General features: G+C 47.2%; 1 protein-coding gene across 2 annotated transcripts in view; it reads left to right on the top strand.

Moving 5' to 3' along the window:
* Positions 1 to 12,657, top strand: part of RNF19B (ring finger protein 19B) — a 28,597-nt gene extending 15,940 nt beyond the window's left edge. For both annotated transcript variants that reach the window (XM_048500483.1, XM_048500482.1), the window contains exons 5-9: positions 335 to 449; positions 4,644 to 4,784; positions 5,178 to 5,385; positions 9,926 to 10,057; positions 11,876 to 12,657. In XM_048500483.1, the coding sequence (XP_048356440.1) occupies positions 335 to 449; positions 4,644 to 4,784; positions 5,178 to 5,385; positions 9,926 to 10,057; positions 11,876 to 12,332 (1,053 nt within the window). In that variant the 3' untranslated portion in view covers positions 12,333 to 12,657. The remainder of the gene's footprint in view (positions 1 to 334; positions 450 to 4,643; positions 4,785 to 5,177; positions 5,386 to 9,925; positions 10,058 to 11,875) is intronic.
* Positions 12,658 to 25,413: the final 12,756 nt, after the last annotated feature.

Below are 25,413 nucleotides of genomic sequence, written 5' to 3'. Positions count from 1 at the left end.
AATGAAAAGGAGTCATCTATTTACATTGGCTAATCAGCAGAGATTGGTGATGGGTCCACTTTAAACAGGTCCTGTGTGCCTTGTAGCATTGCAAACATAGCATTTGCTGATAGAGGAACAGCTCCATTTGGTTTTGCACCATTTGCTATGGATATCCAGTACTTGCTGATCACCCCTGATTTCTGCTACGTTGAGCATCTATGGGCTATGTGGCTGTGAGTTGTCATGACACTCCAGCCTTTTGTTCCCTTCCTGGAGAAGTCATATATGCTGTGAGCTATTCAAAGGTGCATTTGTTTCCTGGTTAAATTGTGCTTTGTGTTTCATATGGTAGATTCACAGCAGGTATGAGGGAAAGAAAACCTCCCAGCACAAGAGGAACCTGGCTATCACAGGGGGTGTAACCTTGTCTGTCATTGCATCTCCTGTCATTGCTGCTGTCAGTGTGGGTAAGCTGATTTGGTCTGTATATTTTGGTTACCATTTTAGTCTGACAATGGTTAAAAATGCTTCAACCCCTCCCCCAAGCTCTTGTGATGTTGACATGAATTGGAATTGAATTATTCTGATATTTTACATGAAATAGTTCTCAATAGTTTTCTGTGCTGTCCCACGGTTCAGTTTTGTTCCTGAAGAGAGCATCTGTGGGGCAGATATCTTCCTGCACAGACCTCAACTGACCTACCACAAAAGCAGAATCACTGAGGGTTTTTCTTCAAGTCTGTTTTTGCTGAGTTTGTGCAATCTCCTTTGTAATTGTTGGACTTCTGTCTGTTCAGTTAAAATTTGTCATTGCAGTGCTTTTACTTTTCTATATGATTAGTTTCTAATGGAGCTAGACTTCCTACTACTTCACTCTCTTTCTGTCAGTGCACTGAGTTAGATTTTATAAATGTATTTGTTGTGAGGGTATAGTTTCTATATTAGAAAGACATAATTGCTGCCTTATTTGCTTAGGGGAAAGAGCACAGATAGGCTTCTTGCGGCTGTTCATCCAAGCTGTGTATCTCAATTTGGAAACAGGCCTTCGACTCAGCCTTCCCTGTTGTTTCAGTAGAAGGCCATGTCCAGGCTTCACTGAGACCCTAAAGGCAACCTTTGCTTTACCACATTGTCTTCTAGCTGCAATGCTGGGGTGGCTTCTGCAGTACTGCTCTGGTCGTGGAATCAAAGTTGGCCATTAAATACCCCATGGAGCAGTCTGAAGATTGTGAAGCTCTTTAATTCCATTGTATCCATAGCCCTCAGAGCTGCAAAGGAAACATGATATTGAACAGGCATCAGTAAATAAACCTTTGGGGTCTGTTGCTGCACTTACCTGGCTCTAACTTTTAGTTTCTACTTCTGAAGCCCTTCAGGTCTTCGTTCTGTTGGTCGGTTCCACTGTGCAGGTTGTAGGCCAGGGGTAGGGAACCTGCGGCTCTCCAGATGTTCAGGAACTACAATTCCCATCAGCCCCTACCAGCATGGCCAATTGGCCATGCTGACAGAGGCTGATGGGAATTGTAGTTCCTGAACATCTGGAGAGCCGCAGGTTCCCTACCCCTGTTGTAGGCAGTCTGCTGCAGTCCAAACTCAACCCGAATCTATGCTTCTGTGCCTTGTCTGTGTAGGGCTCATCCTGTTTCTGTTGTCCAGGTTTGGGGTCTTGGTAGGGGAAACTGATGCCACTCATTCATGGTCCAACTGTACATATGGCATACATCATCCCAGTTCTGTGATCCCAGTTTCCTCATTTGATTTGCCCCCAATCATTCAGTTTGCCTTCGGTCTGGCCACTTTGTCATTCACCTTTGCTGGTTCCACTGCCTTTTGCTGAATCCATGCTTTTACTACCTGTGTTCTAATGTGTCCAGTGGCAGGTTGTTTAGTTTTGCCTGCCACTATATCAGTTTCTTCAGCTGCAGTAACTGTGTCTTGCTCAAACTACTTTCTTCCTTGCATTGGTACCAGTCTCTCTAATCCTCTTAGTTCTTGTGTCAGTTCTTACTATGACATCCTCATCTTTGTTCACATACCTATTATTACATCCTTAAATCTAGTCTGACCTCACATCTACCACTACAACTGCTACTGGCCTCTCTTTGAAGAATGCTCTTCAATCATTTGAGTCTATTTTAAGGGGCAATTCTGGATCCTTCTTGGATATGAGAGATGAATTAGGGGAGAAACCAATCTCCTCCAATTGGACTCCAACCAACAATGAGATAGAAAACGGCACAGCAGGGTCTGAAAATTCTGTTCTGCAGTTACATAAAATAGCATCTGACAGAATAAGCTACACCTTAATAGCATCATAGCTTTAATAAAATGGATCATTTTGCTGTAGATGAGCTCTGTATGTGTCAAATCTGAACAAGTTATTTCTGGAAGAATCCTGATACTCTAAATCCTGGTGTTAAGGTTTGTACACCAGCACAGATTCTTTTCTGCCATTGCATTCTTGCCCAGTTCATGGGAGCACCCTTTGGCCATTTGAAATCAGGGAGTCCTTTCACTCAAAATTGGCTTTTTGTCGTATCTTCAGCGCAGACCCACATGGGACAGTTCAGGCCCAGGCTAGCTGTGGAGAACTGACTAGAAAGCTTCCAGAAGCCACAGAGCACTTGGAGTGCTCTCCCCTTCACCTTGATGTGAGAGTGGTGTTGTTTTCTGCCCAAACTGTCATGTGACAGAGGCAGAGCGCTCCTCCCTCAGTTCTCTCTTTGCCATTGTGGAGAATGGACCTTCTTCATGAGAGTATTTCATTTACCTCAGATTTTTCTCTTCATCAGTTCAGCGTTATTTAAGAAATATACAAAGTGTGGAACAAAGATGGCTCAGAATGAGTATATTAAATGTCCTTTCTGCCTTGATGAGATTTGGTTTTCCAAATGCTAACAAATTTGGGTTTGGTAATCAATATGGAAAAGTCCTATACACCCTTGAAAAAATTAATTGGGACAGTTTTAGTGAGGTTTCCCTCCAGGCTTAGTTACCACTTCCAAGATTCAAGGCCATTTAGTCCTTGATCAGTATTTTACCAATAACATATTTCAAAAGGCCATTTGCATCCAGAGACTCCCTGGGTTGATGACTTTAACTACCTCAGTAGTCCCCTATGTAAGACTGAACATCCAATGTTTGCAGAATTGGTTCCTTAGAAGGTTCAGACCTAATGTAGACCCCCAAGGTCAAAAACTTTCAATATCCAGAGAAGTACTCAGATCTCTTCAATGGTGGCATTCTCAAGACAATTTACTTAAGGGTATCAACCTGGGTACTTCCCCTTATGATCTCACCATTTCCCTGGAGACCTCTTTAACAGCTAAGGGACTTACTGAAATTCATTGGAAGTTTGGGAGCGTTGGTTGCACTCTAAGATGGACATAAATATTTTAGAAGTCAGGGCGATCAGGTACACTCTTGCATCTTTTTCAAGTCATTGGGAAAATGGAGTTCCCTCTTTTGGCTTGTTTGCCACCAGTGGCAAAGCAAAGCTTCCTCTGTTTTGTTCCAGGATAGGGATGAACAAAGAGTCATTGCGGGGTGCCTTCCCAACTGCATTGGTCTCATTGCCTCTACTATGCCTTCCCTCTGCTCCACAAGATCATAGTGAAAATGAGCTTGGATCAGTCAGCAAGGATTCTCATAGCTCCCTATTGGTTGAAGAGATTTTGGTTTCCCACTCTGTTAAAACTATCACAGGGGAATTTCAGGGTCCTTCCATTGAAAGATGATCTTATGATAGTTCCTCCTCCACCACAGTGTTCACTGCCTTTGTATCTGGCCTTAGGGCAAATAAACAGTTTTGCTTTATGAACTCTTTCACAGACAGTTCTTTTTTACTGGCGATTGTTTCCTGTTTTCACTTTAGCCATGGTATAAAATTATCATCTCTTCTGTATTCTACCCCAGCCTAATGTTGAGTGACTAACTCTCCATGGCTTATTTCTGGCTCATGTTTTTATTACTGTTGGTAACACCTGCTGCTTCTGCATTGATCATTCATCCTGGTTTCACATTTAGAGAATCTCTCCAGAGTGTCCAGGAACATTAGGCTGACTTGTCTCCCAATTGTGAGATTGCACAGAAAACAAACAGTAAAGACAGGTTGCTTACCTATATGTGGTTCCTTTGAGTGCAGTCATACAACTCACCCTGGGAAACTGCAGGCGTCTTCAGCTTATTTCTAGTCTTTTTTCCTGTGGCCAAAAGAGAAAAAGGAAGAAATGTGGTTATCCTGCTTTTGAGAAATCTGTAAGTAGAACAGATTCCTGCATTTGAGGAAAAAGTCAGGAATATCAACTTTCTGACTAGAGCTATAAAAATACTTTCTTAGAAGGCTGTCTTCAGATGCAGAATCTGTTTGCACACATGAAAAAATACAGTGTAGCTTCACAATCAGTCTTTCTTGTTAATATCTTAAGCTGAGCCCATTATATGCTGTACCTAACTAACTCTTATTTCTTAATGTGTGTGATGCTTTGCAACATAAACTTGTCCTGTGCCCGTTCGCCATGATCTAAGGGTTGAATGTCTTCCACAAAGGATTGATAATATAGTTCTTGGATAAAAATGTTATAGTGTGGCCTGCGCATGCTGTATTTTGAAGCAGCTTTCTTCATTGGATTCATAGTAATAAAGTTATCCTGTTTTCCCAGGTATTGGAGTCCCTATTATGCTGGCCTATGTTTATGGAGTTGTGCCAATTTCATTGTGCCGTGGCGGCGGCTGTGGAGTTAGCACAGCCAACGGGAAGGGAGTCAAAATAGAATTTGATGAAGATGATGGGCCAATTACAGGTAAAAAAATAAGTGGGGCCATGCTTTGATTCCAGTCCTTCATGGCAAACTTGGGAAGGATAAATAACTATGATATTTCTGTTATCTGCTCAGATCTTTAAAATATTATTTTGAAACCACCCAACCGTTCCATAAAGTGAAGTCTTAAATGCTTAAATATAGTCAAGTCATTCTTTGAAAGAAATAGAATACAACCTGGACAGAGAGAAGGACCTTCCCTCTATTTCTAGTTGCATCTGTAGGTGGTGTCCTTCTCCTGTGCCCCCCCCCCCCCCCGCTTGAAGAGAGACTCTAAATTAGCCGTTTCAGTGGCATGTTCTTGAGTGTGCACTTCAAGCTATTGGGTAAGATGATCTTGGTCACTTTTTGTCACATTTGTTTTCCCTGGTCTAGTGGCAGATGCTTGGAGAGCTCTGAAGAATCCCAGCATTGGGGAGAGCAGCATTGAAGGCCTTACTAGTGTGCTGAGCACCAGTGGAAGCCCTACCGATGGCCTCAGTGTCATGCAGGGCAACTACAGTGAGACAGCCAGCTTTGCCGCTCTCTCAGGAGGCACCTTGAGCGGCGGAGTACTATTGGGCGGGAAAGGGAAATACAGCCGGTAAGTAAGTTCAACTCCAAACACTAAGTGTGTATTCACACGTTATCATGGGATTTGTGATTCTGTCGCAAATAGTGCGCTGCCTTGACTTCTTTTGCACAATCCTCAAGGTGATTGTCATGCTGCAGTACCCTCTGTTCTGGCTCTGTGGAGGTATTAAAGTTAAGCTGCGTAAGCTGTAACCAGATAGGATAATTTTGGCTTTTTTTAGTTGTGGCAGAGGGAGTCCTTGAGGGTTACACCTCCCATTTGGTCTGCAGGCAGGGCTGCACAAACTCTTGCATCCTTTTCTAATTTCAGTTGGAGGCAGCTCCCTAGTCTGACCTTTAACTGTTCCATCAGCTCTTTTTCTTTGGGTCCTAGTGGGTCTTTTCTCCTTTATATCCTAGTCTTAGCCAGCTAGAGGCAGAAATTAGCTGAATACTGAGGAAAACTTTGAAATAAACAGCCACACTCTCTGCAGCTACTTCATGGCCTGGCTGCAGCAGACTAAATGGGATCTCGGTAAAGACTCATTCTCCAGCAGACCAGCAGGCAATAGAGGTCGCCTCAACCAGCTACACAATTGACTGACTACTTCTCGTCTCTCTTCCAAGAACCTTCAAAAGAGGGAGCACAACTCCCAAGCTGTTCAACATTTACTAGAAATCCTAACCATCGAGCCTGTTCCCCTGGAGGAGTGGGGGAGAGCACTGTACTCCATCTTCTTCAGTGTCCCCATATGGAGAACCCTCTGCTCAATTGCTGAACTCTGCAGCCAGAGGAGTCCCTGGCATCTGTCGACCTAAAATAAGCCTATCTCTACATCCCAATCTTCCCAGGTCACCAGATATTTTTTGAGGTTCTGTGGAGGGTGCACATTTTCAATTCAGGACGCTGCCCTTTGGGGTGTCCTTGACCCTGAGGGTCTTCACCAAGATGCTGATCACCCTCATTGTGGGCCTGAGGGAATAGAATATACACATTCATCCTTACCTCTTGGTGAAGTCTCTGTCCTGTGCTCAAGACGAACTGGATTTTCATAAAATACTAAGGTGTCTCCAGGAGCAAGGAACAACGAAGAGAGTTTGCTATTGCTCACTCAGTGAATAGAACACCTGGGAGCGGATATCTACACCAAGTCCCACTGTCTATTCGTCATCCAGAAGAAGGCCAAAAAAATCAGGGAACTGGCCACATCTGTTATTTGCAGCATCTCATTCACCATTATGACACTGTTCAGCCTGATGGGACTTCTCATCTCCTGCATGGACATAGTCCAGTGGAGTTGTTTCCATGCAAGAAAACTCCAGCAGCTTTTTCGCCCTATCAGTGGCAGATCTCCAGGAAGATGAGCATCTACATCAATGATCTGAGGGAAGTCAAGACAAGCCTACTGAGGTGGACCAAGATGTCCAACATAATTCAGGGGAAGTGCTACCTTGTTCTCTCCACTCAACAGGTGGTGACAGATGCCAGCCTCTCGGGCTGTGGAGCCGTTCTGAATAACCAAAGCTGCACTGCCCGTCAAGCTGGAGCTTAGTTCCATTCGACTGGCTCTGATAGACTTCTGAGACAGACTTCAGAACACCCATGTCCTTGAAAGCACTGATAGCATTGGGGCCAAGGCATATATAAACAAACAGGGGGGCTCAAAGTCTCCAGCACTCCCCAGGGAAGCTCATTTGCTGTAGTCCTGGGCCAAGAACAATCTCCTATCTCTTATCAGTGGAACACATTTGGGGAGTAACCAACATCCAGGCAGACTGGCTATGTTGTTAGACTGTACAGCACGTGGAATGGCAATTGAACAAGGTTTTCTCTCTTGTCTCCATGACCTTGGGCCATCTTGCTGTGGACCTGTTTGCTGCCCTGCACAACAATCAAGTCAAGAGATTCTTCACCCGGTAGCAGAGGGAGCAGATGCCCTATCATCAGACTGGCGCCCAGGTCTGTTGTATGGGTTCCCACCAATTCCGATCATCCCAAAACTTATCCGCAAGATCTACCAGCAGAGGGCAGCAATAATCTTGATAGCTCCACATTAGCCCTGGCGTCCATGGTATTCCACTCTCAGCCACAATTCCTTCAAGATGGCATCAGTTCAGGACTGCTCCGTGTCCCTGAGGAGACAGGTTGCGGCCATAGCCACGGCAATGCCCTATGTGAAAGGATGGCGGCTGTCACAACACTATCATGTAGTGCAGTTTCTTAAAGGGGCGAAAGATCAGGATTCACCATGGAATCACAGGTTTCTAATGTGGAAACTACATGTAGTCATAAATGCTCTCACAGCACCACTGTTCAAACCCATCATGGAAATACCATGGAAATTCTTGAGAATGAAGATGGTATTCTTAGTGGCAGTGACATCAGCTCACAGGGTTTCAGAGCTTGGGGCGCTATCAGTTAGCCCTAACCTCTGTTATTTCACAAGGAAAAGGCGGTTCTGTGAACTGAGCCTACATTCATTCCAAAGGTTAATTCAGTCTCATTGTCAACAGAAGATATGTTTGCCAACCTTTGCTCCTAACTCAAGGCACCCGATAGAAGTCAGATGGCACACCTTAAATTTAAGATGGGCATTAAACGTATACATTTTGAGAATGCGCAGCTTCCGTAAGTCAAAGGCCATGTTCATTGCTGTTTCCCCACCAAACATGGGGCAGAAAATTTCTACCTCTATAATCAGCAGGTGTCTTAAAAGGTGTATTGTGGAAGCCTGCAGGTTCCCAGGTTCTGCTGGCAGCGCAGTCCTTTTGCACGCAGCTTTGATGGCTGCATAGCTGTTCCTGCTCCTCTACTTCTTTGATTTCTCCTTAGCAGGAGATGGAGTGACACTAGAATTTACAGAGCAGCTTTGTTTGGGATCTGCACTTTTACCAAGAGAAGGCAAATGACTGTATTCTCAACATTCTTGGCAAAGACAAACCTACAACTTGTCTCCCAAACTTACATTAAACATTTCCTTAAGAGAGTTTCTGCCAGTAATCCTCCCACTGCTCCCCACCTCCCCACATGGAGCCTTCACAAAGTACACCATGTTCTACACAAAGAACCTTTTTGAACAGCTCAAACACATCCCTATTGGAATCTTTTCTCTGTAAGTGGCTTTTCTTATAGCCATTATTTCACCAAAAGAAGTTTTAAAACTAAGTATATTATTCACCAGGAAGGTGTTCTTACACAAGAACTCTGCAATTAGTTGGCTTTGACCCCATGTTTACTTTGAAAGTAAATCTATCCTTCCAGTGAAAGCAAGAGATAGTTTTTCTCCCTGTTTGTCTCTGAGCCCAAGAATGTACAACCTGGACTTGTGTGTGACCTTGAAAGTTTACCTCTTTCCCACTGTAGTCTTCTGTACCTCTGTCATTTTAACTTGGTTCAGTCCCTCAACTTTGAGTGTATCAGAATCTGCCATGGGGAAATGGTTTAAAGTATTAATCTCCCTCATTCACACAATTGAGTTCCAGGTTCCATCAAAAGCACGGCAATCTCTGCCATATTTATTTTAATGGTTCCCTAGAAGAATATTTTTGTGGGAGAAGTATCACCTGGGCATCTTCATTTGTGAGTCATTGTAAACATGAACACCTTCACTGAATCAGCAGTAGGTGGGCAAGTGCCCCAGTAGTCTCCCTTGTACCTTCCTACCTGGGATAGCTCAACTTTCAAACGTTCCTCACAAGGATACTCCCCTCCACTGATGGAGAACTAAATATTTGCCATGATGGTTTCTTCTCATTGGTGGAATAGAAGGTATCCTTTCCCACCCAGTCTTGTTTTGACATGGACTATCGGGAATTCAGCAAAAATATTACCTTGACAACCAGAAGGGTTCCTTAGCAAATGGCAGCTCTCCTGGAGGTGCTCTCCTTTCTCTTTTACTCCATGCTGCTCCACATCAACTTGAGTAGTCCCTGGATGTTTAAAAAAAAAAGATCTCCCCTCTCTTCTGTTGGAAGCCATGAATTGGGGAACTGCCTCCTACTTAAACTGGTAAATGGTGCAAGAATTTGCTTGCCCCTGACTGTAGAACAAGTGGGAGGTGAAATCCTCACCAATGAGGAGAAATCGTCATAGTGAGTTCAATGTCTTGGACTTTGTTGACTTGCCCTGTAGTTCCAGTCCAGTCCAGTGCTGGGAGAATCTGAATCTTAAATTTATATAGCATGCTGTCATTCTCTGAACCAGCCTCATTCAGGCTGCAGTATAATTAGCCCCCCCCGCCCCCCCCTCCTGAATTTGACAACCACTCCCCAACTATACAGTGACTGGAATCATTGTATGCGTGACTATATGAGTCATGGGAATGGACATGACAATCCTGTTCAGGAGAAAATCTGGCAAGCCAAGTGTTCCAGTGAAATGAAGCCAAAGACCATATAAAACCTGTTGCTTAAAACTGGGCCATTAACTTACCGGCTCCTTTAGAGGAGCTCATTGTCTTGATGGCTTAGAAGACTCTGGTAAAATGTTTTCTGCCGTGGTTTAAGGCAGACTGGGGAAACTTGTATCCACCTAATGAGCCCCCCTGGGTTAATTCTCTTCTTTTGCTCAGACTGGAAGTGCAGGCTGATGTTCAGAAAGAGATCTTCCCTAAGGACTCGGTTAGCCTTGGAGCCATTAGTGACAACGCCAGCACGCGTGCCATGGCAGGATCCATCATTAGTTCTTACAATCCCCAGGACAGGTATGTTGATCCACCTACCATGGTCTGCAGACTCCCAGTTTGTCTCTGAAGAGAGCTCCTAACTTGAAGTTCTGGTCTTGTTGGCCCAGAAATGCAGAATGCCCATAACCTTCATTCCTTCATTAATTATCCTTTGGAAAAGGAGCCTTCCCATTTTGTTTTTGTTGCAGCAAAACAAGCAAGTCAAGGGGTTATAGCTTGGACAGTTTGATGAATTGACAGCTGTGGAAATGGGTGGCTCTAGCTGTAATATTTTGTGTGGCCTTCTGAGACCCTGATAATTTGACTCTTTCAGTATAACTACTGATTTTTATTATTAATTTTAAACTTGAAATTGTCCATAAACCTAGATGTGGTGAATTGTTTTTGTAAGGCACTAAACATCTGAGTTCTAGTTCTTTCCTTACCCAGAAAAGGAGGAGGTGTCTGTACTTCTTCTGTCACTTGTTATGGTTCTGGGAGTGAGAAGCATAATGGTGTGCTTTCAAGATCCATTGGCTATATGAGTGGCCTAAAACTGTGCAAGTTCTGACAATCATCACAGGTGTTGATTGAAAATACTTGCAGGAGTAAATCTCATTATTTTTATGGTGTTTAGAATTTTGTTATGGAATTCAGCTTTCAGCACCTGTCATTTCAAGGCCTCCTGTGGGTAGCAGAATGATGATGAGAAAGGCTATAAAGATTCGTAGCTCCCATCTTGCCCCTTCTTTTTTCCATGTGGTTTGTCTTTGGTCCTTTGGATGACAGTTTCTCAGTAATGTTTGGATAGAATGGTGGTCAGAAACTGTAACCTAGTAAGGAGGATGCACCCCTTCTGTTGTTCATTTCTTTGTAGCGTAATGCTGACTGTGCTGCAAGATTAAGATGGCTAGGCTGGAGTCTACAAATGGGAAGGGATGAATGAGTGCATGGGACAACAGTACTGCACTATCTGTTGCCTTTTTAGGCACTACTGAAGATGCTGACTTGAACCCAAAGTACCTGAGAATCTTCTCAGAAACCACTTCAAGTTCATTTGTGCGAGGACATACAAGAAGCTAGTTTGTAACTAGTGGACTCCTCTTCCTTTGGTTTGGAGACATGCCAGAATACCTGTTTTGATAGACTGATGTGTGTGTGTGGGGGGGGGCATGATTTTTGGAGTAAAGGAGGACAATGCTGATATGAACTTTGATATAACTGTTCATTTGAAAGTCCATAGCATTTTGAGCTCCTACACATGCATGCTCCTACATGCATTCTTAAGAAGGCTGGGGGAAGAATTTTCTAGCTGATCCACAATTAATTTAGAATTCTTCAGGGGGTTAAATTGAAACTGTGTTTACAAATATCTTTGGAATCTGATTATGCAAGTGCACTCCTCTCTCTGTCTTTGGGGAAAATCTGTGTTAAATTAAGTACACAAAACACAAGGTGCTACTCTTCCTAAATTTCATGTTCTGTTTTCCGTGTGTTAAAAAAATGAAAAGTGCCTTTAGCAGTGCCTGCAATGAAAAGCTAGTGTGTTGGGGAGAAGAATTTCACCTGGGTTCACAGTAACTTTCCATGTGCAGGGAGACTTTTAAAGGGGAAGAGTTAAAATGTGATGTACAGGAAAGAATTCAATGTGCTATTTTTTGCCTGCTTGACTCTGCCTTGCACACAATGGGAAAGTGCGCAGAATACATTATATTATTTTACAGTCTGATTTATTGTTGTGATAGCGGCATTGTTCATTTGCCAGAGCTGCTGGAATAGGGAGGCTACTTTTGAATAAAAAGACAGCTCTGGAAACAAATGTAACCTTGATTTAACACTGCGCTCTTTCCCCCACAGAGAGTGTAACAACATGGAGATCCAGGTGGACATAGAAACCAAGCCAAGCCATTATCAACTGGTTAGCGGGAGCAGCACAGAGGACTCTCTGCATGTTCACACCCAGATGGCAGAGAACGAGGAGGAGGAAGAAGTAGAGGAGCAGGAACAGCTATGCAGCCATCAAAGCTGCGTGCAAAAGGACTGCGCTGCCAGCAGAACCTGGGACATCACTCTAGCGCAGCCGGAAAGCATCCGCAGTGACTTGGAGAGCTCCGATAGTCAATCGGATGATGTGCCGGACATTACCTCAGATGAATGTGATTCCCCCTGTCCCCAGACTGCTGCTTGCCTGCTTCCCCCCAATGCCAGAGGTGCTGAGAGCCCAAGTGCCCGCATTGGCCAGTGTGCCCAAGTTGAGGCACACAGGCCAGAGGATATAGTCTCGGCGTTGGAGTGCATCGAGGCACGAGTGTGAGGCCTCCCCTTCCCGGGAAGAAGCACACTGAGGGGCCCTCTCTGTTCCACACTTGGGGCCATGTGGGAATGGGGTTGGCTCTGGTTTTTGTTGGCTTTTGTTTTAAATCCCCCAGACTGCTATCTGAAGTGGCTCTGGGGAAGTGGCATTTTCTTACAATTAAAAAAAAACAACCCTTGACTTTTTTTAATTTATTGGTTCAAGCGCTTGGTGATGCTCTGTGAGTTGTGCAAGACTGTACATAAATGTGCGCGTGTACATCGTATGTCAACTAAACATACGCCTGAAGAACGCCTTTAATAAAGATTCCTGTTACCACTCAAAACTGATCCTGTTCATTTAGAAAAAAACAACAGCTCTTGTGATTTCCCCATGGTTGCATCTCATCCTGGGAGCTTGGAAGAAAAAGGGTGGAAATATAACAGCATTTTATCAATGCTCTGTAAAATCTTCAAAAATGTTGAAGCCACAGAAAAGAACCTTTTTTTCTTAAATTTTTTGGGAGGCTGGTGGGGCTGGAGGGGAAGGTGAAACAAATTTTGAGGAAAATTGAAATATATGTAGTACTTTCCTATTAAACCTAGGTTTTTGCTGATTAAACATGAAATACATCATTAATAACTTAGTAAAACTGCACTAACTGCATATTAGTGGAATTTTAAAGTGTGTCTTCGTTTTGTATAAGAAAAATTGCAAGTATGCCGGGTACTTGAGAGAGAGTGCACCTTATGCTGCTATGCATAAGCAATGGTGTAGTGGTTAAGAGCAGGTGCACTCTAATCTGGGGAACCGGGTTTGATTCCCTGCTCTGCCACTTGAGCTGTGGAGGCTTATCTGGAGAATTCAGTCTAGCCTGTTCACTCCAACACATGCCAGCTGGGTGACCTTGGGCTAATCACAGCTTTTTGGAGCTCTCTCAGCCCCACCCACCTTACAGAGTGTTTGTTGTAAGGGGGGAAAGGAAAGGTAAGATCCTTTGAGTCTCTTACAGGAGAGAAAGGGGGTTATAAATCCAAACTGTTCTTCTTCTATATATGGATTTAAATTTTTGCCATATGAGAGGTATGGAAAGTAGACAGTGAATCCATGGAAACCAAAGGAAAGTACTCGTCGGACAGAAATACTGTCATGCAGTCACAATAGGACTACTAGCATGTTTGGAAACTTCGTAACACTAACACTGAAAACACTGCGCTCTTTAATTATCAGTAAATACGTTAGAGCATATTGTTCCAAATTTTTTTACATCTAACCAAACAACTGAAAATGTTGCCTATGTGTACAGTATACATAAGAAAACAGGAAAAAATGTTTCCCCCTGTATTTTTAGTGGTTTTTTAATTTTAAAAAGATCTTTATTAAGACTGACAAAACATGCAATCCATACAAAAAAGAAAAACGAAGAAAAATATAACTTTCTAACTTTAACAAAGTATTAAAAGCCACCTACAACATAGGTAGACTTAATTCAACATTACATCCTTACACTTTCATTAAATTATTATATAATCCTTAATTTTTTTCGAACTTCCAACTGAGCTTTCACAAAGTCAAATTTAGATATTCCCAAATCATAAACATTCCAAAATGTAATACTTTTTCCCTTAATAGGTTTCCCACTGTATTTTTCAGCTCCCCCCACCCCAAGGTCTTCCTTTCTGCTGTTTCATTGAGTCTTTGTTCAAGTTTGGTGCAAGAATATAGGCTTGCTGCCCTCTAAAGGCTTCTTGTGATCATGCAGCTACAGTTTTGCTTTGGACCTTTTTGTGATGGTGGAAGGTGCTCAAGTTGCAGCCACTTGTGGCCACCATTTTCAAAGTTTATGGAATCTGTGCCTTGCTGAAATGAATACAGGTGGGCTTCAAATGAAGGAACCAGAGGTGAGTGGTTCCTGCTACATGCAACTATTCTATGGTTTGTGTGGCTTGTTCATTTGATCCTTCTGAGCCCATATTTCCCTTGCATCTGATCACATTTAGCCAACACAAACCAGCCATTAATGTAAGGAAAGTTTAGATTGATCTCCATCTCAGTTCTGCTTCTGTGAGCAAGTAGTGTCTGCTCTGTCATTGCTAAGGCAATAGGCCAATGACAATCAGATCTGGCAAGAGCCAACTGAATCCAAGGTCGAGTTCCTCTGCTGATACTTGGGATCCAATCAAACACACTTGTTTAATATTCCCTCAAGCAATTTTTTTTGTTCTCAATTTCATTTCAAATCAATTAGTTTCTTCAGATGGGAGGGATAGTTTCCTGGAAATCAATCTAGGAATGTATGTAGCGACTTGTAAAACAAATGTGTAGGTTTGTTCAGGAGGGATGTGTTCTAACAAATGCATTGTAATGGGATAATATGTCCACTGGACATTGCTGGGAGTGTAGAATAACACAGCTTTGGAGAGTTGAAAAGAATTGGTGGTCAGGATTTTGTGTACTGAAAGCAATGCTTTACACTCCTGTTGTGCAAACCTGATGGATAGCATCTTGGTTTAAAACATCTTCTCTGCTTAGAGCCCAAGTGTAGACTCAGGCACTGAGGAACAAGAAATGGCATAGCCGAACATTTCCTGCAACTGGAGAAGAGGCAAAACAGCCTTCCTCCATGATATACCCTGTTTCCCCGAAAATAAGACTTACCCTGGAAAATAAGCCCTAGCGTGATTTTTTGGGATTTTTGGAGGATGCTTGTGTAGTCGATCACGGGCAAATGCGTAAAGCACCACGAGACGCAGGAGCAACATTCTGGTGGAGATCGCCAGCAGCGGGAGACCGAGGAGGTCCGTGTTCCTAGCGAAGTCTCCCTGTCCTGCCGGTTCCTGGCACCTTTATTGTTACTCTATCGGGGCGCGTGGGAGGGAGGACTGGGGGGGAGTTCGGGGAGAGCCCTGAAGTCGGGAGATCATCACTGCGTGATGCGAATGATCTCATCTGCTACGTGCGAGAGGAGGAGCCGTGACCCAGCTGTCTGGAGCCTAATCCTCACCTGGGGGCAAGACCATTGTCCCCTGGGCGCCCGATGATTGAGCCAGACAGTTCCACGCAATTCCCGTGACTCATGGGGGGGGGATGAGGAGTGGGGAGTGCGATGCGACCCGGGCAAGGCCGCGAGGGTCCGTTAATGCCCCAACGTTTCTGCACTACGGCACTGCTGGAGTCGGCAGTGCACTACTACATCTCCTCCTTTTTTTACATTTTAGAAAATGGGGGGGGTCGAAAGCGCTAAGGGCTGCGATTTAAAAGGGACGGCTTTGTCTCCTCCGCCCGTTTACTCAAGTTGACCAAGCTGCTTTGTGCAACATTAGAACTTGGTTGCGGGGTAAAGGAAATGCGAGGGGCTTCTTACACATGTTACAGGCAATATTAGACACGCATGTTGAACTAAACAAGATCCGATAACAAGGCACAATAATTAAACCAATGCAGAGCTGTACAATAGCACTCAACCATCTCCTCCTCGACAGCCAGCTCCAGAGGGGCTGACCACCAATGGGGCAAAAAACATCATACTTCAGATTTAGATACAACTTCTTGCAGCTCACGCACTTTCATGTGGGATCAACTGGGAATTATCAGAAAGATTAAAACAACACATATTATGTACATTCTCACAACCTTGCGTGATGTAACAACAACAAATAATCAATAGCGGCACGATTGTCTAGGGTGCGGCTTGACGGAAAAGTTCCTGCTGCTTTCGATTGAGGCCAGGGCATCCAGAAGCGGTGGAGGAGGTAGAGGATTGATGGACTTCAAGCAAGGGCACAGGCCAGCCGGCCAATAGTGTAGCATTGTAGGGAAGCGAGTCCGGGGACTCCCGCACTAGGGAGGTTGCGAGGGAGACGAACTCCGCTTCGGAGAGGGCTGACCGCGTGCGGCTCCCATTGTGGAGGGGTCGAAAGGCAGGATGGAGCTGCGGCTGGCGGGCGTCCGGGCTCCCGGGGTGGAGCCTGGGGTAGGACAATGGTGAGGCTGACTCGAGGCAGCAAAGAGTTCCGGCAGAAGTGAGTCGGAAGGGAATGTAGTTAACCGTCCTCTCCCCGGAGGATCCAGAACCAGCCCCTGGGGAGCAGGATGTTCTCCGAACACGGGGGGAATGTCCTCCATGTGTGTGCAGTTCCAACTGGCCGGAGCCCGACGAATGGGCCCGGGTCGGTTCCCCGTTCGGGTTGCTCCGAGTGATGCTGGGCGCAGGTGGTTGGACCTTCGTGGTTAGCTGCACCGGGCTCTTGGTGACAAGGGAAAGAGCCGCCAGCCGGGAGGGTCTGGACGACGGGTCCCCAGTCGGCGCTCATAGAAGGGGCATCTGATGGATGAGGCATTCCATGAAGGAGGGCTCAGCCCAGACTCCGCTAGGAAGTCTCCGGGTGCTTTGCAGACGGGGAGCAGGCAGGAGCTTAGCAGGCTCCCCGACTCCTAGGTACTAGCCCAGGCAGAAGGATAGAGACGTTGGCAGCGGCAGCAAACTGCTCCCAGATGTTGGTCTGGTGAAAGCTTGCCAGGGGGTGGCCGATCGCCATCGGCAGGAGGCAGCAGAGCAGGCAAAGGATGGTGAATTCAGCTGAGTTGGTGGTGATGATGCGCCGAAAGAGAGCGGCACAGAGGTTCTCCCGGGTGTCTCGGGGTGGTCTTGCTGGCGCAGCAGCGCTAGGGCCTGGCTGAGGTGAGTCGCTGCTTGACGTCTCCCCAGGTCATTCGGGTCTTTGGCGTTAGCATGACGGCGTTCCTGTTGCAGGATCAGCTGGGCGGGATCCTCTAGAGAGATGCGTTCCATCTCCGGGATAGGGGTTGGTTTCCTCACTGGCGCCATTCCATGGGAGTTGGCCTGTGCATGGCCAATCCGGAGTCCACGGGAACCTGTAGGAAGAGGGACTGAGAACACACCCCCCTTTCCCAGGTTACGGGGGGGGCCGGGTCCCGCCAGGCTCAGATTCTCCCAGAGCGGATGGCGGGAGATTGGGATCGGAAGTTAGTGTTTTAGATTTAATATGGGAAGGAAGAAGGCTTGTTTTGCAGCCCGTGAAGAGTTAAGCTTTTAATGCAACAACCCTCCTGGGGGCCTACACTCCTCTTTCTTTAGTTGTTTGACAGGGAGGGCAGGAGGTAAGCGACCCTGGTGGGAATTGGCTTCAGAGCCGTCATCAGGGTGCGTCAAGGCGAGGGTCCGAGCCTCGAGAGGGGAGGGAATAGGCGAAGTCCTGGGGATTGTGGGTATGCATGCTTAATCAGCAACACAAAGGGGCTTTGGAAGCACCTTTTGGGGGGGATGGGTGCATCCGGGGAATGAAGCAATCAGGCAATTAGGGGGCAAATTCCTCACATTACCACACAAAGGAGAGAAAGGAAGGGGGGTTTCTTTGCAAGGGAGTTGCACTTACCGTGACAACTTGGTGGCCTTTGATGCAGGAAGCTGGATGGTGCTAAAATTTTGTGATCAAATTATCTTGGGGAACTGCGATCCGCCGAGACCGCTTCCTTCATATAAGCCTCGGCTGAGCCTGGCCTTTAACATGAGTATTGATAAAGCTGCCAGGCTGGGCAGCTCTATAACCCAAAGCGGGTTTGGGTATTAGGGCGCATAATGGCGGCAGCCCTTTTTAAACTGGGGCCTGTCACTGACAGTGCTGCGGTATCAGGACGGGCCCAGATTTTAATCCAGGGAGGGCCAGTCAGCTAATGGTGGCCCTCCCGCCTTCTACCGGTCGAAAAAACAGAAGGAAAAGGGGAGGGAAACAGATTTCCTGTGGAAATTAGGAGGCAACTCGGAAGGCACGATTGGAATCAATGATCCGCAGGACGGCTTTACTCTCCATCCCAGACCAGAGTCGTTTTAACCTGACTCCATGAGGTCTCTTCCCCAGAGATTGACATGGGATGTCTAGAACGATGGGGAGGCGGACTGTGAGCTGCCGCTCGAGTCCTGGAGCTGTTGACCGTGAGCCCTGGCGGATGCTCCGTCACGCTGGTTTGTCTCCCCACCACCCCCCAGATGTGCGCGGGCAAGTTCGGTTGGCCACTGGAGTCGGGCCACCTTTCGGCTGCTCTGATAGACGGTAACATCAAGCGCCGGTGTCCACTTCAGGCCCTTGAACTTACATCGCTTCTATGGCGAAGCTCCAGATAGGGACGAGGGCTCGCGATAGGTGTCTCCACCGGTGGGCCGGTGGTGTAGGCTGCGGCATGTTGGCTGCTGGGGCTCGTAGCTCTTTGTTGGGTCGGCAGCGGGCAGCGCATGGGGCACAGAAGAATCAGCTGAGCGCAGCTGGCTCCAGCGGGCAGCTCACGCTGTGGGATGTTTGTCCAGACCTGGAGGTGGGATGGGTCGCGAATTGCGCGTGGAGTCGATCACTCCGGGGACGATGAACAGTCCCTGTGCAGCTGCAGAGTCCTTTGGCATCACTAGCCCAATTGTCCCGGTAGGGATGGGCTGCGTCATACTGGGTTGGGGCTGACAAGAACCTGCGTGGGGGAACTTAAAGGAGATGGGCTGGGTGCATGCGCAGCCGAGATGCCACGAGAGGGGGGTGGTTTTGGCAGGGGCCTTGGGCGCTTTTGGGTCTGCTCCTGAAGTACTCCCTCCCTCCCTTGGTCCTGGGCTGGGGAGACGCCCGGGCGAGGAGTTTCCCGGCGGGCATGTCGTTTCTCCCAATGGAAGCCCTTCTGGCAACGTGGGGACCGGGTTTTAGGTGGCCTTCTCCTCCTGGGGGAGGACCCTCCTCCATCGGGGTTGTAGGCCCCCCCACCGGGCTGCCTACACTCCTTCGGAAGTGTCCCGGTCTGCCGCAGTTAAAGCAGTCATCCTGAGACTGTCTCGCGCCGGTGGAGAGTGCTGCGGCAGGAGGCTAGCTTGGTGGAAGCGGAGGACCCAATGTCCTGGCAGAAGCCTTTAACGCATGTCGAGCCAGTTCAGGATTTTTGCCCAGGCCCGTGATTTGCCCTGGCGGCACTCCGTGGAAGCGTTGCCTCCTTTGCGAGGCGCCATTAGGAGCTCGCTTTGGGCCTCCTAAAGCTATCTACCTGCCTCTTGAGCTCTTCCTGGAGCCTGTTCACAAATTCAGCATAGGGCTCTTGGGGGTTTTGCCGGATGGAGGAGAAACTCTGGGATTTGGCTGGTCGGCATTGGGGACTTTGGATAAATGCCTTTATAATATTAACTCCAGAAGGCTGCACCGTAAAGGGTGGCCTCAGAGCAGGACAATTCTGATGCGTTGGGATTGGCAAAAGCATCGAAACCGTGAAAGCTGAGCCCGGTGTAGTAGCCGCCAGAGGTGGCTGCTCTGTTGAAGCATCTGCTGGCCGGAATCCTCACTTTCCCAGACCACAAATTGTGCAGGGCTCAGGAGCATGCGAAGGTGAGTCTTCCAGTCATCTGGGGACCATTAGGTGGTTCCTTGGCGATGGCCTCCAGCATGCCTCTCACGTAGGGGCTAGTGACTCCTACGTCCCGCATTGCTTTATGGAGCTCGGTAAGGATGTTATAGCTTAGGGGGCGTTGTACCGACAACCCGCCCGGATGACGCCATTCTCCCCCTCAGTATCTGTGAAGTGGATGGGGCACAATGCAAGAATATCGGCATCGCTCTTCCGTCAGGGGTTTCTTTCTTCTGCAGATGCGTGGCTTACCACGTTCTGCGAGAGTTTTGAAACCCGCCGCCATTCACATTAGGCGTATACCCGGACGGAGGTGCAGTGGCTTCGGAGGAAAATGAAGGCGAGCAAGGGGAGAGGCGGCTGAGCCGCGGGAGAGTTTGAAATGGGTGAAGGCGAGCCAGGGGGGCAGAAGGAGGACGAGGCGTCCAATTTAGTGGATAGAGAAAATTCCGGGGTTGAAATTGAAGGTGAAAGAAAGTCGAAGGAGTGGGCGTCTACCACAGCAAAGGAGCCATAGGGTTCGTGCAGGCTGATGGCGCATTAAAAACATTGTCTCCACGGGTCCAGTAGCAGCGACATGTCGGGCGCTAGCGCGAGGCTCTGTCTCGCGAAGAGTGCGCCCGATGCTCTTTCCCAGTCCTTAAGATTCAATGTCCCCCTCTGGGTACCATGGACACTGAGCTTCAATCTCCTCAACCAATTTGGCGCCAGCTCCCGCTTCTCTTTACGGGGACCCTACGCATTTCGTTAACGCTTTCCAGTTCATCCAACGTGCTTGTCATAAAGCCCTGCTTTGCAAGCTCCCATACTCCACCGGGTGTTCCGTCGGACGAGAGAGTGTCCTAGAGACTGGCGTGTCTCTGGGATCGCGCCCGATCCAGAGGACAGGCCGATACCGGAACGGTGGTCCCTGGATGCGCCCGATCCAGCTGGACTTTCGTATCGCTGCCCTTCCCACGAAGGCGACGGTGAGCAGGGTGGAGGTTCGAGAGATTCCCGGGTTTCGGCACCAGCTTGTAGTCGACTCCATAGCGCGGTCAAGCGTAAAGAACGAGGCAGATCTACGCGGAGATAACATCTGGTGGGAGATGCGCCAGCAGCTGGAGACCGGAGGAGTCCGTGTTCCACCTAGCCCGAGTCTCCCGTCTGCCGGTTCCTGGCACCTTTTATTGTTACTCTATACGGGGGCGTGTAGGAGGGAGGACTGGGGAGTTCCGGGAGAGCGGGAGGTCGGGAGATCATCATGTGATGCATGATCTCATCTGGCCTCACGTCTTGCGGAGGAGGAATGCCGCACGCTGTCTGAGCCTAATCCTCACCTGGGGCAAGACCATTTTCCCTCCGCCCGGTGATTGAGCTTCATGACAGTTCACGACCCGTGACTCATGGGGGGATGAGGAGTGGGGGTGCGATGCGACCGGCAAGGCCGCAGGTCCGTTGGCGTCCCAACGTTCTACTACGGCACTGCTGGGTCGGCAGTGCACTACTACATGCTTGAAATACAAGCCCTACTCCAAAAATAAGCCCTAGTTACAGGTTACCGGGGGGGGGGGGGCGCAAAATCATGGGGGGAAAAATACAACATCCCCTGAAAATAAGCCCTAACACATCTTTTGGAGCAAAAATTAATATAAGACACTGTCTTATTTTCGGGGAAACACGGTTACAGCATCCTGCGTGCTTGCCCTTTGAATTCTACAGTGGTTAGAGTATGTTCCTCATTGCTCAGTCACATGAACTAACCCTCCTCTCTAGCACGGGGCAACTTCTGGCATATTGAATACAATTCCCAGTGAGCCCAAGGCAGTGCTAGAGCCACATTTGCATCTGGTCTGGTTGCTGCATCATTTCTTCCATTATGGTACATGACTTTCACTCCTGCGAACGCTGCCTCTGCAAAATAGTGTTCAGGACCAAAAGTGCTTTACAGCGAAATCTTCCTTTACAGCAAAATGCTTCTATTCCTGTAGCTTGGCACAAGATTCCCAATTGTAAAGCTGAGGCTGGAATTTCTAAATATTTCAGCATATTTTTTTGTGTAGTTAATGAGCTCTGCAGCAATTTAAACAAGTGCAATCAAGGAGAGGAAATAGCTGTCATTACTGTTCGATTCTAAAACTAGAGAAAGAAGGGAGCCCGGCAGAATTCCAATTTGGAAACCACGTTCAGAGAAGGGGTAGGCAGAGCCAGGCAGACACAGACCTCTAGTTTGGGCGGCTGTCAGCTGAGATATGACCTCTTCTGAAGGGGTGGGAATAAGAGGCTGTGCTTGCGTCCCTGATGTACAGTGATGAGAGCGTGTGGAAAATCACGCCAAGGCTGCAATTAACTACAAATGTGCAGCTGGTGATGCTGGGACGTGGACCTTTGTGTGGCGTGGAGACATGAGGGAACAACCCTGCTGAAAGATGCCACAGGCCCACAGAGCCCAATATTGTTCCCAGCAGTCGTCAGCTTCCTTTGGGATGATCGTTGTATCACGATGGGGAGAGTCACTCTGTTTTGGCAGCAGTCACTGGTAGATTCATGGGCCTCTGGAAACAGCAGCAACAGAGTTGGTAGTTATGAATGGGGGCAGAAGAGTCTCCTAGCATGGTGTTGTTCAGTTGTGTCATGGTGCCTCCGTGGCTCTTAGAAGACAAATCTGATTATGGGATTTTCCCTAGCCCAGGGGTGTGCAACCTGCGGCTCTCCAATTGGCCATGCTGGCAGGGGCTGATGGGATGTGTAGTCCATGAACATCTGGAGAGCCGCAGGTTGCACACCCCTGCCCTAGCCAAATAAAAATACACAAACAAATAAATCTGTACTACATTTTCCCATTGGTTAGGGCACTTGACCTTGGATGGAGAGACAGTGAACGTGAAAGGGGGGAAAATCTAGAATTGTATAGGACTGAGCTTGAGGACTTAAGTGCCTATATGAGTCTCCTTAATGATCTCCAAATGGGGACCAAATGTAACTAAACCCTCCAGGGGTCTACTTAAAGCAGTGGTTCTCAACCTTCCTAATGCTGCGACCCTTTAATACAGTTCCTCATGTTGTGGTGACCCCCAACCCTAACATTTATCCATTTTACAGATGGAGAATACTGATTCAGAGAGTCTTAGGTGACCCCTGTGAAAGGGTCGTTTGACCCCCAAAGGGGTCGCGACCCTCAGGTTGAGAACCACTGACTTAAAGCTTCCATCCTTAATATTTGCTCCAGCTCTTACTGTAGCAAAGGATGGGGTGGGGCCGTAGGGTTGCCAGCTTCTAGGAATCATAGAATTGGCTTGCCAGCCATTAGGAATCCCCTGCTGTCCAGGCTAGTTGTCCAGGTTACATCAATCAGATCAATTCCCCTGGAGAAAATAGTGGTTTTGGAGGCGGACTCTATGACATGATATCACTGAAATCTCTCTCCTTCCCAGGCCCCACCCCAAATCTCCAATTTCTTAACACCTGGAGCAGGCAATCTTAGGTGAGTGATGATGGTGGAGACAACAGCATACTACGAAATTGTAGTGTTTGAGTGGCAGGCGGATCACGTTTTCTTTTGGCCCTGAAGAATGACGTCACTCTACTGCACTATCCTGTTGACTCTTCTAGTTGCTTAGCTCACCTCCTAACTTTGCAAGTGGGCACCCACCAACTGAGAAGGGATGGGAACAGGTGGGAAAGGCTCTCTTGTCATAATTTAAGAATTCCACTCTTCTGGATCTCCATGTAGCCCCTTCCATCTTTGGGGACTGTTACCTGGAGTGGCCCTCCTGAACATCCCACCTATCTACTCGTCAGAAGTACTGACTACACAGGATGGCTTGTATCCTATACCCCACTTCTCAGCTAAGCCTTGCTCCAGCCTAAGGTGCCTTCTTCTAACTTGGCATTCGCAGGATCATTCATGACCTCCTCACACCAGTCTGTTTCCTGACAGATTCCTCTTTCAAGACATCCCAAACTGGGTTGGAATTCAGATTGCAGTGAATCTACATGGTGGCATGTTTTCAGCCATCCTCTTTCCTCCAACTTAAGTAGCTCATGTTCCAATGTACAAGTTGCTTAAAATAAAGAAAGGCTTCTTCGATTGGGGGAAGGCTTCAAACATGAGCTGAAAAAAAAGGGGGGGTACAAACATGTTAACTTTGTGCAGTGGAATCACAGAATAGGAGAAGGATCCCCCCGTGGTGTACCACTAATGGGGACATGAGCACTGGTGGGATTCAAATAATTTAACAAGTTGTTTACAAGCACCATTTTAACAACCAGTTCTGCCGAAGTGGTGCGAACCGGCTGAATCCCACCACTGGACATGGGGTATCCCTGGGCGCCACTTCCCAATGGTACGCCTCCACCCCACTCTGCAAAATTCAGAAAGGTTTGCATGATGGAGGTCTGTGCCTCTGGGTATAGTCAGCACGATAGGCAGAAGGTGACTCTGCATCTCTGTTTAAAGCAAAGGCTGCTCGGAGAGGATTGTTGCCAATTAAGTTCCCAGTCACAACCTTGGGATTTAAGCTTTCTTTGAGTCTGGCTGTGTTGCCAAAATTACAATCTTATTTAGTCAGTAACCGATTTCAGGCCTACTGCAAAGTAAAACGAGAGCACGGAGATCTTAGAAATCCCACTGAAATCTTCTTCTCCTTCCAAAACCTGGATGTGTGAGGACTGTTGTTAGTTATTCCATGATGAGCAGAGGGCATGTTTACAACACTACTTGCCTGGCACTACGTCTTGCATACCATTAAGCTCTGCTGCTATTGACTGGCCCACAAACTCTTCCTGGGACACTCCATGTGTTGGTATTTGGCAAGTGCCAGTCACACAATCCAGTAATGAAGGAGTTAATGTTGTGCATGCTAATTAGTGAGGTCAAAAGTCAGTGACCAGGTAATTGACCCCTATTGGTCAATAAGCCCCAGCATGAGACGCATGCGGATCCGCAGGTAGGATATAGGTATATATTCTTTGTTCTCTCTCTGTACGTGCTCTCTAGTAGATGATTAGCCATGTGATAGCCAAGCAAAGCTAGCTAATGGAGCTAGCCAGTTAGAAAGGTATCTTCATATGTTTGTATCCAAGTCTACCTTTCCCTTCTTTTATAGCTAGTAAACTTTATTTTTCACTAAGCAACTGTTTGGGCTGGATTCCTCTATTCCTGAGCTCTGCAGAACAGCCACCTGGGCCAAACCTTCCCCTTTGCAAGGTGCTATGCCATTCATGTCAGAGCCAGAGTAGATGGATCTTTTGGCAGGGGAGGGTTAATTGTGCTCCCAGTTTTATTCACTCCTAGCCTGGTCAACTTGCTCGTGTACACCAATTAGTTTGAGGCATGGAGGACTGCAAAACAGGTGACAGTTGTTCTTCGAGCAGGCATCTGAGTATTCATGTGATCCACCCATCTTTCCCGCATCAGGTGACTTTAAGTTTACTGCAGCCTATCTTTACATTTGAAAGGAGCTGAGTGGGAAGGCACAGCGCTTCCCCCTCAGGCAAGCACAATCTGATCTTACATCTCTGAAGTGGAGGTTTTTCCACTGAAAAGCCAGCTGTAGACAATTTCCAGTCACTCTTCTGCAGGCTACAAAGCCCATCATTGTGAATGTACAGCTGACCATGCAAAGAACAACAAACAGTGCCAGGCAAGAAACCTATTTTTATCCTGCCCCAGTTCAATCCATTTCCACTCCTTTCTGCCTGACTTCTTGTTTAGAAACCCAGTGTAAAAGCA

Source organism: Sphaerodactylus townsendi, linkage group LG06 (assembly GCF_021028975.2).
Source record: "Sphaerodactylus townsendi isolate TG3544 linkage group LG06, MPM_Stown_v2.3, whole genome shotgun sequence".
NCBI classification, from domain to species: domain Eukaryota; kingdom Metazoa; phylum Chordata; class Lepidosauria; order Squamata; family Sphaerodactylidae; genus Sphaerodactylus; species Sphaerodactylus townsendi.
Note: the sequence above shows the minus strand (reverse complement) of the source record. Positions and strands in the feature narration are given on the sequence as shown.